This window comes from Tripterygium wilfordii, chromosome 8, assembly GCF_013401445.1.
Source record: "Tripterygium wilfordii isolate XIE 37 chromosome 8, ASM1340144v1, whole genome shotgun sequence".
NCBI classification, from domain to species: Eukaryota; Viridiplantae; Streptophyta; class Magnoliopsida; order Celastrales; family Celastraceae; genus Tripterygium; species Tripterygium wilfordii.
This window is the reverse complement of record NC_052239.1, coordinates 1,242,804-1,254,580: the sequence shown is the minus strand read 5'-3', so window position 1 is coordinate 1,254,580 and position 11,777 is coordinate 1,242,804. Positions and strand designations below refer to the sequence as shown.

Here is an 11,777-nt window from a genome sequence, read left to right as displayed (position 1 = left end):
GGCTCTCCCTAGAATTACCTATACGTTTTTTGTTGAATAGCTTAAGTAACGATTATAGCATCTAAAATAGAAAGAAAAATGAGGGGGAAATAGGAGAAATCTCACTTATTCTTGCGTAAGATTTTGATAACTTTAGGGCCATTGGGGTGTGCGTGGTGTTTATTTTTATGTAGATGGTGAGTTAAGAGCCCTGGAAATAAGAACTTTTATGGTTAAGAGTTAACTCTTTTTCCCCCATACGCAAGCATTATGTAGTAGTGACAACTAGAGTTTTAGGTAGAGGTGGTAGCACCTAGACTATAATTTTTTTTTGGGCAAGGAAAACATGCCTTTTTTACATTTCAAACAATATGTGACAGATTTTCTAGCGTAGTACAGTTAGTTTATACATGAGCGAGGTTATTTGTGGAGGATATATATTGATGCGATTTAGTAATTGTTGTAGTGAATCTAGAACTGTAGAAAAGCATTAAGGTTGTGTATATTGGAACTAAATAGTGTAAAGGCCATGGTTGGGAACTTGGGAGAACAATTTGCTTACTCGTGTGTTGGGCCTTTTGAAACCATGACTCAGTTCAAGAATTGTTTGAGAAAGGCCTAGGTCTGGCATGATTAGATGGATCCGATCATGCCAACCGTGGCAGTTGGCAGTGTAGTAAGGCAGCTCGTCCCAGCCCGCTTACATCCTTATCCAGGAAATAATAATTTCCTTTTTTAATAGGTAACTGTGTTCTTACCTCCTGTAAATGTCAAATGGTCCCTCTTTTTCCAGGCACCATACCAGTGGGAGGTCCTAGTTTGAGATCGAATAATTCTCAGGCAATTCAACCACACAAACAGAAGGACTAATGCCTAATGGCAAGTGATCCGTGATTTTGTTTTTGTCATGGTCTATATGCGCTTTAAAGGCCAAAGAGTAGTTTGCTCATTTTGTGTTGTCGTTTTGTTAACAAACTATCGCAAAAACGCTCGGCACCTCTGAATAAAGGGATGAGAGCGAGCAAACAAGTTATAATGCACGAGATGAGTCCATGACCCTGAACACGTGTTGGAGAGAGTCTCAAGCAAATTTTGCATCCAACACGTGTGCATAACCATGCAAATTTGGCATTTTTGCCTTGCATCCGATGTAACGGTGCGAATTTCTTCACTGTAAACGTCCGTCAAGAAGGTTGAGAACCGCGGTTCGTAGTTGGTACCGTCGGAGCTCCATGAGAGAGCACTCAAGAGTGGTCCAAGTTCTTTTTTATTTCAGAAAAAAAAAAAAAAGTTCTTTTTTATGTTTTTCAATTTGAAAAAAACCCAGCTAAAAGAAGTAAAATGAGATCTGATCATCTGAGAGTTACTGTTGGTCCATTGGAGAATCACTAGCCATTAGGCCCATTACTTGGTTTAACACTTGGGATTGAATATTTGAATTTCTTCATACCCAAACACGATCGATGGATTAAATCACAAAATGAAGCCCATTTCAAACAGATCCGCACCCTTTTTTCTCCCTTAAATTGGAAAATATATAGATGAGCTTCAGGATATGGTGAAGGACCCAAATGGCAAATAGACAGAAGGTGATCTCTCATGGCCAACAGCTGGCTGACTGAAGTGACTAATGGCATCGAAGAGAAGCCATGCAAACACTTATCCTTAGCTAAGATGGTAACCCAGAAGACGTCCGTTACCGTAAGATGAAGGGTCGGATACGGTAAGACGTCGTTATCTCAAAGCAAATTCAATTGCTCTATAAATGCTGTTTCCCCCTCGCCCTGTCTATCAGTGAATGCTTCCTCTATAAGCCTCATATCTCTTTTCCGGCCCACATGGGTCCGCATTTTTCTTCTTCTTCTTTATGTTTCTTCTTTTGAGTCATAATTAAAGAAATTCTTGACTGAAAATCAGAATCATGAAGAGATTGAAGCCCAACTCAGCATTTCCTATCTCCAAATTCGTCCCCTGACACTCCCTCCCTTGTTCTTTGGTCCATATTTATCACATTATTTACACATTGGGCTTAACTAATCTATAATCGAAACTCTAGAGGCTTTTGCGCAATTTCCAAAAATGTTGAGACGAGTCCATCCCAGTTTTTACGACTTTCCAAACACAACCCCCCAATACGACGGCGTAACTCACGCCATTTACAGCTCCGATGAATTCCGCATGTACGCGTACAAGATCAAGAGGTGCACCAGGCTCCGCAGCCACGACTGGACCGAATGTCCATTCGCCCACCGCGGGGAGAAGGCCCAACGACGCGACCCGCTCAAGGTATCATACATGGCCATCGCCTGCCCTTCCTTCCGCGAAGGCACGTGCCACAGGGGCGACACGTGCGAGTTCGCACACGGCGTTTTCGAGTACTGGCTCCACCCGGCAAGGTATCGCACTCGCGCCTGCAATGCGAACCATCTTTGTCGACGCAAAGTCTGTTTTTTCGCTCACACTCCCGAGCAGCTCAGGTCCGAGACCAAATACAAGTGTCATTTCACTTACCGGCCCCGAATCATGAACTTGAAAAGCTGCGGGGATCCCAAAGGTTCGGGGATGCGATCGGGTTGTGTAGATTGCGCCAGCACTTCATCGCATGGACCAGTGTCGCCGATGAGGGTGTTGGAGAAGGAGGACTGTTTGGTCTCGGACTTTTTGAGGAGTTTGAGTGGGCTGAAGATTAGGGATGGTGATGGAGCCGAAAAAACAGATGGTGGGTTTAAGGGACCGGACTCATACTTGGCAAAGCCAAATATCGATTGGATTTCAGAGTTGGTGGGAAGAAACGGTGAAGAAAATCAGCATTAATTATTGTTACTGGAACATTTTTAACTCGGTTGTCCTGTTTTGTATATAGACTGTTTAATAGTGAGATTTGGAAGGAGTTGTTTCATTGCAATAATGTGGTTTTGGCAAGTTGATCTATCTCGTTTAAATAATGATGCAAATCATTTCCTTTTAACGAGTTAAGTGGCCAATAAGAGCTTTCCAGTAAAAAAAGTAAGAGTTTCATTACGAGTCTACACCCTCATGATTTGTTTCTCAAAACATAATAATTGAGCCTTAACCGAAGTCACTAAGTCTATGAAAATACCTAATTAATTATTTAAAGGTGACCTTGTTCTTATAAAAATATAGAATACTCACATCTTTCCGACGTAAGGATCTGCAGCTGGGTTAGGTTACGCTTAAATCTTTTAACAATTGTTCCAAGCATTGTTGCGCTTACACGTAGTGAAGGTGGAGATGAAACAAATACTGGCAAAGACAGGCGGTTGGAGGACCCACCACTTTATTTTCCCGCGCTGAAGGTGTATCTAACTTCCCGTCTTGGACTCTTGCTAAAGGAACAATATATTGGGCTTAGAAAACAAAACAAGGAACAAAAATGAACGTGTTAATTTCGGGTCCTTGGGATTCAGCCCAGAGAATGGGCCTAGATAAGCTCAGGGCTGGAAATTTGATGTGTTAGCCTCGCCCATTTGCAGCATGTACAAACATGATCGTGGAAACTGAGAAGTGAGAAGCGTCTTCTCATATCAAAGCCGGGTTTCGAGACTCGAGACCATTTTAACACCCCATTTGCAAGAATCAGGCTCCAACCGAGGTGGCAAATGGGGTGCTATTTTTAGCACCTTCTCTAGAGAGAGAGAGAGTTTAGAGAGAGAAAGTGGTAAAAATTGGAGGGATGAATAATATAACGGTTGAAGGTCTCAATACTCTGATAAAGTATATTGTTGGAATTTCTTCGTCTAGGTAAAGCACTGTTTGGCAACAAATATAAAAGGAGTTTATTACAAATTAAGAAAAACACTTAACAATTTAATTACGGACCAGTTTAACTTTAACACGAAAAAACACATAAGAAACTTCAAACGACTCTTCAGCAACAAACTTAATGTGAAATCAAAAGCCGTTGGATCATCTCTGCCACTGCCAGCGATCTTGACCATCAACGTACCGTACATGCATCACATCCCATCTTAAGACTGCTGTGAACCCGTGATGTGCTGCTGCCCAAACTCCTGAGCCCTGTCCTTGATCTCCCTAGCCTTCCCTGCCAGCTTCATCCTTGCTTGCTCCAGCTGGTCCGCTCCCGGCGGGTGCCTTCCGGTCACATACCTACGGATCAATGCTCCAATTTCACTCTCATTACTCCATATGCTTTAATTGTACTATAATCTAAAACAAAATATTTGACAAATAATTAATGTACCTGAAGAGCCAGGAAAACGCAGTGATCGCTGCCACGCCAAACCCACCGGACGCTAAGAAACCCGCGAGAATTAAAGCAACAGTGATCACGGCTGGAACAATGACTGGACTGAATATCACCAGCAACGGGGTTGCTACGGTGAGTGCAATCACCGTACCAGTTAAAATCAAACCGGAGAGGGCTAGCAGGGACCCACCAGCGGTTGCTGCGGTGGCTGCCTTCACAACCAGGTGGGACTGCGGTTGCTGCTGCTGCTGCATTGCCTGCCGTGATTGTTGGTGAATATCAGCCATCGATGAAATCAACGATTAATTGCGAGTATCAAAATATCGTGATGTGATGACTGTATAAATAGAGAGTATGGAGAAATTTGGGTTGGTTTTCGTGGTGGCACGTGTTGATGAGATGAGGGGCACGTGTTGAGGTGCTTCTCATGCAAGGGTTGCATGTAGTGACGTGGCTTGGTTCTAGGACACGTTTGTTTTTTGTCGTTTATGAGGTTGTTGAAAAAGAGTAGCAAGGTTGGCGTTTCGGTGGTGGAAATTATCGACTGCTTGTGTACGTGGATCAACATTGGGCCTCCTCTCATCCGAACTTGGACACCCTTTTCGGCCCAAAAACTAGGCCCAATTCCTTAAGCAAGGATTGTTGATTTGTTTCGTTAATGACATTGACCTACTATTTATTATTTTATTCTTTTGTGCTTTGCTAATTAAGATGGCCACTCTCTATTGAGGGTAGATTAGGTTTAATTAATGAAGCCTCCTCAAATTTTAGGCTAAAGGTCAACTTTGCTAAAACCCCCATCAAGACCAAAATCCAATTGACTTTTATGTTATGACTTATGAGCCTTCCTCATATAGCAGCGACTCTCGTAGATGTAGCTAGGGGTGGCAAAAATTCGATTTTAGGTCGGATAACATCGCATGTTTTATCAAATATTTATATGTTCGGACCCTAATCCGAATTAAATTTCGAACATACTTAACTGATCAAACCCGGATTGGTTTAAATTCGGAAAATGACCTGATCCGAATGAGGGTCCGGACAAATAAACTAAACAAGATTTATGTGTTTGGCCACAGATTTTGAACATATAATTATGTCAAAACTTGATTTAATCCAAATCGGACAAATTCGATCATTCGAATCGGATAGAATTTTGTCACCCTTAAATATAATCTACATTGTGTGACGCATGTTAAATATTGTGTTTCTCATATTTATACTCTTTCATTTTCTCCTATTCGATGTCAGTTGGGAAGGTTTATTCTCAACATTCCGGTGTTTGAAGTCCTAGTTCATAACACTTTTGAGTCTTTGACATGGAAAATTATGATCATAATAATAATCATAAACTTAGTGCTTTCACGTTTTTGAGTGACGGCATACTAATTACGTACGTTGTACTTAAACCACCAAAACATTTTAATTGTGTATGACTAAACCAGACACAAGACTGACTTTAAGGACGACCAACTAAAGATATTTTTCATACTAGTGGCTTTGGAACATGTCACCCTCTATTCCTCATGACTAACAACAATGAAGGAACCATTTTTCTACCATGGTCTAACGAAATAATGCTTTCATAGGGTTGAACAATTAACAGAGTCGTCATTCCTCAATTTAAGATCATATGAAAATGGATTTTTCATTATTTGGTGATTATAAATACAAACTACGTCGTTTTGAAGCTCAAACTCAGAATTGCTCCATCCGCCGTTGTTGGTGGAGCCATCTCTTTAATTCAAGTCATGATCATTAGACAAGCCTCTCCTCCTCTTAGCCAATACTATAATTGTACTCGTCGTTGACATCGGCTCATGACGCTTAGCCGTGACTCTAACCGGCTCAGGCTCATCAGAGCCAATTCTCTGAGGAAAGTTCAACAAAGCCCTGGAGCCACGCATCTTATGAGCGGCTCGGTCGTAAGCCAACGCGGCTTCCTCCGCAGTCTCGAATGTTCCAAGCCATACTCTAGCGCCGTTCTTGGCAGGATCCCGTATCTCCGCCGCAAACTTCCCCCACGGCCGATGTCGCACTCCCCTGTAATGCCCCCCTGTCTTTTTCTTCTCCACACAACCACAATTACTTTCAAGTACTCCTGATGCCCGATCAAGCGGTAGAGCCGGCCGCTTGTCCTCCAGTACTCGATCATCATGATCTGCTGGCTCGGTTTCAACGGTTGTGATTAGATCTAGCGGAGACCATCCGAAACCGACGGCGTCACGGAGATAGTTGTAGATGACCATGTCTTCAGAGTCGTCAACTTTTAACGGCAGGTCTCCCCAGTGATCAGTTAAGCAAGGATTCAAGAGACTGCCATAGCTTGGACTTCCATGGTATTGGTAAGTAAAGCTAGGATTCTCTAAAGTGACTTGGTTCATTTGGGGAAGCAAAAGAATGGAATTGAATCGGATTGGGAGCGTTGGAGGTTATGCGTTATACATAGGGAGTGCGCTATAAAGCAAGTTTCTTTGAAATTTATATGCACTATGCATGCAAGTGGCCAAATTGGCGTAGAAGTGTAGGGTCCGGCGGAGAACCGGTGCACCATTAAATGCACCAAAATACTTTCAACTTTGGAGTCAACCAATGTCAACATTCACCAAAATATTATCTTAATTTGTAAGATGAGTCCTTACTCGGTTAATTTTGTGTGAATATCACTATCACTATGCGTTATCTTCCCGCAATGATCATGACTCATATCTCAACTGACCTATGGGAATGCGAGATCTTCCATATGACTCGAAATTTATCAATTAGTTGTTCGGTAGACAATTGGGTAGATTTTACATTCACTAAAAAAAGGAGTGTATGAAGTATGAACACGTGGAGCGTCTTCGTTGTGTGCAATGATGTCATGCGCTTACGCTATGCAGCCGTCAGGATCATTAACACACACAAGTTGGTGAGATGACCCCTATTCGGAAATAAATGCTTGATGTTTGTATTTGCGACAAATCTCAAAGATTTATTTACTATTATTACTTTTTGCAGTTTGTTTCAAATAAGCTGTTTTTTTCAGGATTGTTTCAGCACGGCTTTGTGCATATTATTTTCAAACCTCATTGTGCTTGTGAAACTCTTCAAGCCATAATCTTTGTCCGGAGTTGCTCTGGCGTTTGTAGATGATCGATATATGAGCCATGTGATTTATGAGTAAAGATTAAATTCCTTTTAACAAAAAATTATTTTTATGGACAAAAATATGCGGGCCAAAGTAAGATCCATAAACTCATAATGTTTCTTAAAGGATTAGCTTCTTATTAGTGTGCAAGTTTTTCCCCAACAAAAAGATTCATCGGAAACTTCGATGACTTTGTCAGTGAAGGAAATTTTATTTTCCACAAATAAAAGTACACATTGATTTATGTTTCTTGGTAGTCAACAAGTCAATTACACTAACGAGAGCGGGCTCACTTGATAATCAAGTGGATTGGACATATGTGTAGTCAAGGTTTGATTCAAATAAAAAATGTATTTCTATGTGATATTTAAAAAAAAACAAATTTAATTACACCAAACACGTTACCAAATATATTAGGCCCTGCCCGGATAATACTCGTTGGTTGGGTTAGCAACCCTATACCTTCCTCACCTTTTGGGCTGGGCCTTAAAAGCCCACGAAGAACTTTAAAAAACTCAATGATTATCCATTCATTTGACTATTAGTTTGACTTGGACTTTCTGACAAAAGGGGCAGCATTGGTGTCATACTGTCGTATCGTTCATGCATGCATGTTTCATTATTTTCATGAATAATTAGGATCCTATCTTTTTTGGGATCAGAAATCCTTTTTTTTAATATAAATAATTTGATCGATTTGATAGAAAGATCATAAATAGCCCATCGTTTTTTAAATATAAATAATTTGACCGAGTGTTGGAAAGATCATTAATAGCCCACATGCACGTAGGTGTAGTCTTCGGTCAACGTTCAATCGTTGAATCTTGAAACAGATAATTAGAGCTGCTTGACTTCAAATGGCACCGCAAAGTTTTAAAGTTAACCACTAGACGACAAACATACTAAGTGGCCAAGTGGAACCCAAACAAAAATGGCTCACATTTTCAATTGCTAAAGAGAAGTTGATTAAGCAACTTTGAAAAATTAATTAAGCTGGAATTATTATCCCAATGGAGTCAACCTCCTCCTCATCAATCAAATATATTCTTTTACGTTATTACGCATTATTCACCCTAACTTTAGTTAACCCAAGATGGGACAGAAAATATTTGAGACCGATAGTTATAGTAAACGTGGATCAGCTCCAAATTTCAAACCACGAGAAAGTTGGGTTTGAAAAGTAATCCAGTGTGAAGTTGGTTCATGCTAGGAAGTGCCCGACACTATACTTTCCTTGCACGTCATTCATGGGTTGATTTAGATTTTTTTTTAATCGAGAATGACACAAAGACAAGTTTATTTTATGGAGAGTTAACACGGGATTAAACTCATTCGAGTTGTCATACATGTTCGCATATAAATTTATCACCTAACGACATAATAAATTATGTCAAAATTCAATGCATGACCACAAAAAATATTGTTCCCATAAAAATTAAATTCAGAATTTTTTGAATTCATATAATTGAGACCTCCTAGGCACGATAATTCTGTCTCTCTCTTTTTTTTAAAAAAAAATTTATCACATTCTTCTTTTCTTGACTATCTATCAATCATTGTCGTTTATGGAGAGCCACCACTCATCCGATCCATGGTTGGCATCTCGTCGGGTTAGAGTCACCACTTGTGATTTTATTGTAACTAATTAATGAGACCTAATTTGAAGAAGGAAAAAAAAGAGAAAGAAAGATAGTGAGAGACAATTTAATTAATTTATAATAGTATAATTTACTTATTTATCAATAAAAAAAATTATCCTTCATTTATATCTATATCTATGTGCTTAGGGTAGATGTCAAAGACAGAAATTCGAACTAACTGAGCATATTTTATTGATCTCGTGGACTTTCAATCCACTTTTGAGACGAGGTTAGGAAATAAGAGTCTCATTTTCATTGATATGAAGTTCGTCTCAGTTTTATCTACCGCCAAACATAATAACTCAAGGTTTACATCGATCCAATCAGGTCCACCAAAATTCCTATGGTTATTAGTGCATAAGTTGAAGATTGAGAGAGTAATTCCGGACATTATAGCTGCTTGATTTTTCGTCCACAGCATCCCATCAGCATGATGTTTATTTTCTGACATGTACAACCGAAGTACCTTGGAAAGACTTCGACGGCATTACAAAAAGCATAGCATAGGCCCCACTAATTCCCACTATACAATAAAAAACAAGAAGAAAGAAGACCACCTTCACCTTTGTAAAAAACAATCTCATGCGCCCAACCGATGGTTCCAATCTCCAGCGCAGAACCTCACGCGAAGCCTCTCTCCACCTTCCTTTTTTATCTCCACAAACATACACATCCCCTCTTCTATATATATCTCAACCTCACTCTCTCTTTTCCACTCAAACCTCCCTCCCTCCTTTCCTACAATTAAAAATTCAAACTACCACCTTTAGAAAGAATTGCAGAAGCTTTGATTTGGACAATTGCAGTGGAACTATGACTTCTCCGGATGAGGTTTCAACTCTGGAGCTTATTAGGGAACACCTTCTCGCTGATTTTCCTTCCATGGACAATTTCATCACCAACCTCGATCTCTACACTCAAAACAACACAGACCCAGAAATTTCATCCAATAATACACCCAAGGCATCGACTCTGAGCAACCGTCGTCCTGTTTTGAATGTCAAGGTGCCTCCCAAAGCGCCAGTACTAGTAACTAATAATGAGGGCGTCAAACACGTGGATGATTCCGGCGATAGGAAGCACTACAGAGGAGTCAGGAGGCGGCCGTGGGGCAAGTACGCGGCGGAGATACGCGATCCAAATCGGAAAGGGGCGCGTGTGTGGCTCGGGACGTTTGAAACTGACATTGAGGCTGCGCAGGCTTATGATAGGGCTGCGTTTAGGTTGCGTGGAAGCAAAGCGATCCTCAATTTCCCCCTCGAAGTTGGGAATTTGAAAGCGCAGCTGGAATTGGAGGCTGCGGGCAGCGTTTGCGGGAAGAGAAAAGCGGAGGAACCGGTGGTTGAGACGAACAAGGTTGTGAAGAGGGAGGAGGTCGTGGTGGAGGAAAGTGAACCGGTTTTGACTTCTCAGCCGTTAACACCGTCAAGTTGGATCGGGGTTTGGGATTGTGATGTGAAGGGGATTTTTAGTGTGCCGCCGCTGTCACCTGTGTCACCCTATCCTGGAGTTATGGTTGCGTAATAATAGAAGGTGACAGACTGATTATTTCATTAAAAAATAAAAAATTGATTTAATTTGTTATTTCATTAAAAAAAAAGAAAAGACAATAGGAGTACGTAAGGAAGGTTGAATGGTTTGAAGGGCGTTTGCTCAATCAGGAAAATAGAAAATAGTCGCAACCCGCTTATGGTGAGGTGCTTTGGTTGGGACGCAGTGTTAAATGTAGGAATGCGTGTAATTCTAGGTATGTGATGAGATTGTATTTGTTCTTTGATTCAATGAAATTTCTCCTTCGTTTTTGTACCAAAAACGTTACTTTTGGCATCCGCCTAAACTAACATCCTCATGCCCGAGCTTATAAAAATTTCGCATATGATAACGAGATAAATTGGATGAAAACCCAGTTCGTGACTATAAATATATTGTTCTCGAATCTATTTGGTTTGGCATTAGAGATTCATCGATTAAATTATCACTCAAATGATCAATAAATTAACGACAAACACGTGCAATCCTCGATAATCAGTTTCCTAATCAACCAAGACCATCCGTAATTATGAAAAGGTAGATAGAAATAGACAATACGGCCCGGTCGGCCAAGGGTGGCTTGAGGTTCATTCTGTTAATTAAAACAGTAAATTTTAGTCTAATCTTGCCATATTACCAATGGGCTTATCTGTTTTGTTTTTGGGCCGTTAACAAGTCTGGGCCAGTTTGTGCATTTTGCAATAGTTGGGCCTGTAGCCCAGGATTACAAAAGCCCAACACGACTAATTTGAGTCTAGACTGAGTCAAATTTGAGGGTCCCCTCTCCTAGTCTATATAGAACCACAAATAACTCAAATGACACTCATGTGAGTGGTATCTCATATAGATCTCGAGTTCAAGTCTTCCCATTCTTCCCCTGTAATTAAAACAAAATTATAGTCTTTATAGCCTCTATAGCATGTAATATTTGTCGATACAGTCACAAAAAGGAAAGTATACACATTATTATATCTTAAATATAAAAATATTTCATATTATTTTTATTGAACCAGCCGTTGAATAAGATATTTGACTGTCACCAGGGATTCAGTCTTAAATAACAAGTATTCCACAACCGATTGGCCCTTTCATGCCCCTTACGTGCAGCTTTGTTAAACTTGGGTATCGTGAAGACATAATCAACGTAGTCAATGTAACATTTCTTTCCCATACGTACAAGATTGTGGCAGCAAGCATCGGTGACTAGAACATCCAGAGCCGCATAACAAAGCAATTCCTTTTTGCACTCCACAGTGAACTTCGACAAACA

General features: G+C 40.4%; 4 protein-coding genes across 4 annotated transcripts; 2 read left to right on the top strand and 2 right to left on the bottom strand.

The window, feature by feature from the left end:
• Positions 1–70: 70 nt before the first annotated feature.
• On the top strand, positions 71–3,096 carry LOC120003941 (zinc finger CCCH domain-containing protein 54-like). The gene has a single exon (XM_038853104.1). It carries the CDS (start codon positions 2,059–2,061, stop codon positions 2,791–2,793), a length of 735 nt encoding a protein of 244 aa, XP_038709032.1. The 5' UTR covers positions 71–2,058; the 3' UTR covers positions 2,794–3,096.
• Positions 3,097–3,823: 727 nt separating this feature from the next.
• On the bottom strand, positions 3,824–4,494 carry LOC120003943 (oleosin 1). The gene is made up of 2 exons (XM_038853107.1): positions 4,202–4,494; positions 3,824–4,107 (listed from the first exon to the last, which is right to left on the bottom strand). Exons 1-2 carry the CDS (start codon positions 4,492–4,494, stop codon positions 3,969–3,971), a joined length of 432 nt encoding a protein of 143 aa, XP_038709035.1. The 3' UTR covers positions 3,824–3,968.
• A 1,260-nt stretch (positions 4,495–5,754) lies between these two features.
• LOC120003942 (ethylene-responsive transcription factor 2-like) lies at positions 5,755–6,673 on the bottom strand. The gene has a single exon (XM_038853105.1). The coding sequence runs from the start codon at positions 6,589–6,591 to the stop codon at positions 5,947–5,949; it is 645 nt and encodes a 214-aa protein (XP_038709033.1). The 5' UTR covers positions 6,592–6,673; the 3' UTR covers positions 5,755–5,946.
• Positions 6,674–9,610: 2,937 nt separating this feature from the next.
• LOC120003324 (ethylene-responsive transcription factor ERF105-like) lies at positions 9,611–10,584 on the top strand. The gene has a single exon (XM_038852265.1). It carries the CDS (start codon positions 9,791–9,793, stop codon positions 10,499–10,501), a length of 711 nt encoding a protein of 236 aa, XP_038708193.1. The 5' UTR covers positions 9,611–9,790; the 3' UTR covers positions 10,502–10,584.
• The last annotated feature ends 1,193 nt before the right edge of the window (positions 10,585–11,777 follow it).

Coding starts and splice junctions, on each gene's coding strand:
- LOC120003941 (XM_038853104.1), top strand. CDS start 2,059: ATGTTGAGACGAGTCCATCCCAGTTTTTACGACTTTCCAAACACAACC.
- LOC120003324 (XM_038852265.1), top strand. CDS start 9,791: ATGACTTCTCCGGATGAGGTTTCAACTCTGGAGCTTATTAGGGAACAC.
- LOC120003943 (XM_038853107.1), bottom strand. CDS start 4,494: ATGGCTGATATTCACCAACAATCACGGCAGGCAATGCAGCAGCAGCAG. Junction 4,108..4,201: donor GCGTTTTCCTGGCTCTTCAG/GTACATTAATTA, acceptor ATTGATCCGTAG/GTATGTGACCGGAAGGCACC.
- LOC120003942 (XM_038853105.1), bottom strand. CDS start 6,591: ATGAACCAAGTCACTTTAGAGAATCCTAGCTTTACTTACCAATACCAT.